This window comes from Podarcis erhardii, assembly GCF_964252035.2.
Source record: "Podarcis erhardii genome assembly, chromosome: 4".
NCBI classification, from domain to species: domain Eukaryota; kingdom Metazoa; phylum Chordata; class Lepidosauria; order Squamata; family Lacertidae; genus Podarcis; species Podarcis erhardii.
Window position 1 is genome coordinate 95225141 of NC_138508.1, and position 6084 is coordinate 95231224.

At 57.5% G+C, this 6084-nt stretch overlaps 1 protein-coding gene across 1 annotated transcript; it reads right to left on the bottom strand.

Annotated features, from left to right (window-relative positions):
- Positions 1-399: 399 nt before the first annotated feature.
- SOX21 (SRY-box transcription factor 21) lies at positions 400-4213 on the bottom strand. Its single transcript, XM_081858305.1, has one exon. It carries the CDS (start codon positions 2962-2964, stop codon positions 2107-2109), a length of 858 nt encoding a protein of 285 aa, XP_081714431.1. The 5' UTR covers positions 2965-4213; the 3' UTR covers positions 400-2106.
- Positions 4214-6084: the final 1871 nt, after the last annotated feature.

Genomic DNA, 6084 nt, shown 5'->3' on the forward strand with positions numbered 1-6084 from the left:
TGAAGCAGAGAAACCCTTTGTAGTGGGAAGACAGAGAAGGCAAACAACTTTCTACTCTGAAAACACTACACGGAAACCGGTTCAGGGTTCCCTGTGTGTCTTATCCAACCAACAAATGAATGGTGTTTCTTTTTCTTCACCCACCCATCCCCCACATAATAGAGCTACTTGGATTTTTTTTTAAAAGGGGGGGGACCCTACTTTCCTATTCACGATTTCAGATGTGATAAATCAGGGTTTAGTTCTACCTTACAATGGTCTGATTTAGATTTCCTAGTCAATCTATTCAAAAGCGAAACAAAGAAAGTCTTTAGAGGATACCTTACACTTCACCTGGCCTAGGCAGGTAAGGGCAATTGAGATTAAAATCTTGTAAGTAACTCAACAAGAAATAGAGTATTTTCTCTTTCCCCTGCTTCAGGCTTTTATTTAAACTCATTGTTCCAAAATGAACAGAGTGGTAAGTCGGATTCTAAATGTACAGATATAGCTTAGACGTCTAATTTTAAATTAGAACACACCAGCAAACTCATTTATACACGTCAAATGTTAAAACCAATACTTAAAAACCGACCCCCCCTCCAAAAACCTTATATTACAGAAAGCGAAAAACAAAAGGAAAGGAAACTAAATACAGGTTAGCCAACTTGATTCACAAACATTAATCCAAATATACACATTACAAAAGTAAACGAAAATTGTCATGATGGAAGAGATTGCTCAGAATGACTTCCCCCGCCCTCCAAAATCATTTCCTGCAACTGAATCCTGTATGCTTTTATTTAAAAGAAGAACTAGAAGAATATTTTCCCCCTTCCCCCACCTCCCCAGTCGGGCCAAATCGCATGGAAGCACTCCAGGTTTTGCCGTAAGAAGGTGTCCGAAAGGGAGCGGATTTCAAACGTCTTCGCTCGAAACACGGCAGTTTTGGATACGCCAACATCACAGAAAGTATAGAATTATCTCTCAGACAAGAAGGCTGATTTTTATTTTTAGTTTGAACTCCGAAACCCCCCCAAAAGGGGTTTCGCAGTCTGTTGCAATTCGCCTGGGTGTTGTTTTGCTGTGGTTGGCGCTGTCTATTTATGGCACTTGAGCTCCTGCACAGTTTTGCTTGGAAACAAGCCCCATTGATTGCAACGAGACCCATTACCAAGGTACTGTATGCTTAGGATCGCAGCCAATATATATATCTATATCTCATTTTTTTTTAAAAAAGTGACTCAGATAATACAGCGAAGCAGTCTTAAACCTAAAGCTCCCAGGCGCATGTAGACATTTACAGGTCCCTTCTCCAGAATTACAAAAGTTGTCATGGGGAACTTTGCTGTATACATTAAAAGGGGAAAGGGCGAAGGGAGGGGAGCTAGGAGGAAATCAACAGCAGGAGTGCACACTGATTCTCCTTTTAGTGACCCGATCTCCTCCTCATAAAGCGAGGTATCAAACTCTGCTTATTTCGCGGGGTGGTTAGCTGTGCGCGCCTCGTCCACTTGGTTCAGCGTGGAGTCAAGGCTGATGGCTTTGGGTCCGTTTTTCTGGACCTACTGTGGACAGGGCAGGATTTAGCAGAGGTGTGGAGAGAGAGAGAGAGAGAGAGAGAGAGAGAGAGAGAGAGAGAGAGGGTAGGATTTGAGGGGAGGAGAGGTTAAGGAGAGAGAAAAGAAAAGGAAATGGCAATCCCAAGAGACGTCGAGGAGAAAAGGCATCGGGCTACCCGAAGCGTCTCCACCGGGAGACGCGCGACCTCTCTCCTCTCTCTCTCCCCCATCACCCTCCAACAAATCTGTCGAGGAAACCCAAGGAGAGGAGCAGCGCGAGCAGATTCTGGAGTGGGGAAGGGAAGGCAACAGGTTGAAGACATGGACGGGCGGCGAGGGAGGAGACAAGACGGATGGAGAGGCGAAATGTTCTCGTCCGGACACCCCAGTCGGCGGCCCCGTAGAGCAGATGGCTGGAGGGCACCGCGGCGGCGGCGGCAACAGCAGCAGCAGCATCAGGCTGGGAAGAAGAGGGTCCCGTCGGCTAGAGTCCGGCGTCGGAGTCCAGCCCCCAGGCGCCCCACAGGCTTCCTCTGTACAGGGGTCCAACGTGGGGGGCAGGATGTCATAGCGCCGCCGCATAGGCCGCGGGGTAGGGGTCCAGCTGGGGCTTGCCCATGCCCGGCAGGAGGATGTAGGCCAGCGGGGGCTGGAGCCCCGGGCTGGGCCAGGCGCTGCAGTTGCAGGGGATCATGTAGCCTGGGTTACCTGGGGACGGGTGCGAGTGAGTGTGGCCGCCGCTGGCCGCCGCCGCGGCAGCCGCCGCGGCCGCCGCGTGGAAAGCGCCGCCAGCCGTCGGGTAAGCCAGCGATGAGGCGTAGGGCAGCCCCGACGCCGCGCCTCCTCCGCCCGAACCTCCAGACGCCGACGAGGAGATTTCCGCTGCCATCTTGGAGCCCAGGTCGAGCAGAGAGTAAGGGCTGCCGGCAGCGGCCGCTGCAGCAGCCGCCGCAGCCGCGGCCGCCGTCGGGGGAAAGAAGACGCGCGCGGCCGCCGCTGCGGCGGCTGCGGCCGCCTTCTCCGGGTTGGCCAGCAGGGCTTCGTGGCCGTGGAGGGCGCCCGCCTTGAGGGCCGGGTGGTGGTGGCCCAGATGGTGCGCGTGATGCTCGGCGGCGTCGGGCAAGCCGTAGGGCACGACGGGGAAAGCGAACTTGTCCTTCTTGAGCAGCGTCTTCGGCTTTCGCCGCGGCCGGTACTTGTAATCGGGGTGCTCCTTCATGTGCATGGCCCGCAGGCGCTTAGCCTCGTCGATGAAGGGCCGCTTCTCTGCCTCGCTCAGCAGCTTCCATTCGGCGCCCAGGCGCTTGGAGATCTCCGAGTTGTGCATCTTGGGGTTCTCCTGAGCCATCTTGCGCCGCTGCGCCCGCGACCACACCATGAAGGCGTTCATGGGCCGCTTGACGTGGTCCACCGGCTTGGCCATGCCCGCGGCGGCAGCGGCAGCGGCGGCGGCAGCGGCGGCAGCGCCCAGCCCGTCGCTGCGAGCCACCCGCAGGAAATCAATGGTGGCTCCTGCGCTCCGGACGTCCAAATTCGGGGGTGCCTGACCCCTCGTTCCGAACCCCGAAACGTGCTCCGGCAAAACTCCGCCGCAGTCTCCCTGCCACGGCCTATAACTGGCGGTGGTTAGGCGCGACGTCGGTTCTCCTCCTGCTCCTCGGGTCCCGTTCCCCGACGCCCCCCGCCCTCCAATGGCCCGCTCCTTAGCTCGAGTAGGTGCAAAGCGCTCCCTGCAACACCCAAGTCCGACTGGCGTTTACTCTTGGCGGGAATCGGGGCATTTGACAGCCGACTGGAAGACAGCAAAGGAGCCCCGGACTGTCGTCACCGGCAGCATGACTGGCCGCCGAGAAAAGTTTAAACCCGACGGTAAGAGCAGGCCAAAAAACTTAGTTACGAGTGTTATTCTTTGAAGTCCAATGCACCAATCTAAAGTCGATCTGGATTGCCAGAGAGAGGGGGACGGGAGCTGTCCGCTTCCCGCAGAGACCCTCAGCCTGGCTGTCCGGTGTCCGCCCGTCTCTCTCCGTCAACTTTCCTATGTGGACGGAGAGCGAGGCACTTCCTCTCCGGCCCTCATCCTGGCTCGCCGGTCTCTTCCTGGAACAGGTTGACGACCTTCCCCTCGAGATCCCGGGCTGGATTTTCCCCTCCGGGCTGCTCAGCCGTTAGCACCCCTCCTGCGCTCGCCACGACTAGCTCCTCGCAGCCGTCGAGGGCGCAGTAGGAAGACGACGGGCGGCGTCAACGCGGCCGGCCAGCGATCGCGCTTCTTGCGGCGGCCAAGCGCTCTCCGGAGCGGCTCCTTTCTCCTGATCTCGATGCAAACTTGCCGCAAGTTCCCGTCGGCTCCACCTCTGCCCGCTCGCTCCTCCGCCCGCCCCGCTCCGCTGAAGTTTAGAGGGAGCCTGTGGGGGCCGGAAGGCGGCTGGGGGAGGAGGGAGGAGGGGGGAAACAAAACAAAACAAAACAAAAGCTGAAAACGCGGCCGGTGTCGACGACGGACGATCCAGGCGCAAAGCCCTTAGATTGGAAGCGCCTTCTCCGTATCTGTATTTATATCCGTATCTCACCCTAGCGCTGGGTGCCAGCTGCCTCCGAGACGCAGCCTCTGCTCCCTGTGCGCTGGCGAATGCATTAGGCTCGCCTATATGGTGCATGGGCAGCGTGTGTATCTGGGGGCAGGAGGCGGGGGAGGAGGAGGAGGAGGAGGAGGAGGGGGCGGGGTGTCAGGAGAGTGAATGGGCGGCCCCCCTCGGCTCCTCCCCTCCTCCCTCCCCCGCGTCCCATTGATTAAAGAGAGCGCGTTTCCGTCTTCCATTCACGCTGCCGCAGGCCTTCGAGGGGCGGGGACTGGGCCAGGGGGGTGTTTCCCTCTCTCCCTTCCCTATCCGCCCCCCCCCGAAAAACGGGGCGCGTGCGCACTCGGAGTCATCTCTCCGGGACCTTTCCTTTTGGAAACCCTACGCCCTCCTCTTCCGAAAAAGCCGGCCATCCGGCTTCGCCTGTCGAAGAAGCAGAGGAGAGGGGGCGGACGGGGCCGCCACGGCTCCCCCTTTCTCGACGGCCGCGATCGCTCACGAGGATCCCCAAACTGAACGCGCGCTTCGTTGGCTCTCGCTCCTCTTCCTCTCCGAGGAGCAACTTGCCCGTCGAAGGGGAGAGAGAGAGAGAGTTGGTACGCGCGGATCTCTCTCTCTCTCTCGCGGGAAAAAAAAGTGCTCTCTCGACAGTTTGCTGGCGAAGTTTTCTCGGAAACGCTCTTCCACTTGGAGGCGGCGCTTGGTTCCGAGGTGCACACCTGGGCGCACCGGGAAAAAATGACCCGGGACAGATCCTGAAGGCAGCGGAAGGGATAACGAGCGCATCCAAACGCACCCCGTTCCCTTTGGCAATTCAGACTTAACTGGCGGGGAGGGGAGGTCCTGAATTGAGGAGGAGGGCCCGAAATCCTTAGGGAGCTAACGGCGGAGGAGAAGGAGACCCCGGTCCCCCCAATATTTGTCTCCTGGACTGCGGGAGGTGGGGAGGGAACTTATTCAACCGGCCCCTTGCTTCCCTGTTACCAGATCACCTGCTAGGTCGGCTGCCGTCGCGTTGACCTGCCCGTCCGTCTGTCAAGGGAAAACCCGCTCGCCTGGTTTGAACGTAGGCGGCGCGCGGGGTTGGTTGTGACTTACCTTCGCGGTGTGTGGAAGCAAGCGGCCCGGCAGGGACCATTAACTCTTTCCCCGGCGAAGGCGAGGCTGATCGACGGGACGGGAGCGGGGGGAGAGCTTATTTTGCCTCAATCCGCGAACTCTGATCAATACCACAAGGCGGGTGATGGTGGGGGAGGGAAGTAGCGGGGGTGGGAGGCGGGGGAGAGGGCCGGAGGTAAGGAGCCGGGGGGAGCACCGAGCCCACGTCGCCCCCCCGGGGGGGGGGCTCGCTCAGGCAGGACGAGCGGCATGGGCATAGCCAGGATTTTTGTTAGGGGGGGGGACAGGCCTTTTTTTAAGGGGAGGCAGAACCTCAGTTTGCTACCTATTTTTATTGATTATTATTGATTGGGGGGGAGCGGCCCCTCCCTTCCCCCTCTTGGCTACGCCCATGGAGAGGACGGGGACGTTCAACAAGCGCATTTCTTCCGTTGCAGTTTGCAAGGGGGGGCAAGAAGACCCCCTCACCACGCCTCGCACTTTCCCTTTCGCTCTCTTAAACGATTTATTCCGAAATTCGGTCACTTCAGAGCATCAACTTCGGTAGGGAGTTCCTCCTGCGGCTGCTCCTCCAATCTCCCCTTGGATGTCTTTGGAAACGTTATCACTGCGTGTGGAATGATGCTCTGCAGAGGATGCGACCCTAAGCAGCGCTACTTTGATTTCTGATTATTATTTTTTTGTGGAGAGGCGCAATTCATTTTAAATCAAAGGGATTTTTTTTTGAAATTTACTTCCATGAAAGGATGCCTCGGATCAAAGAGTGCAGAAGTGGCTGGGGAGTAAGGCGTCCCCCATCCCACGTCGGATAGCTCTGAAATCAGATCGCTTTTGCCGGGCGA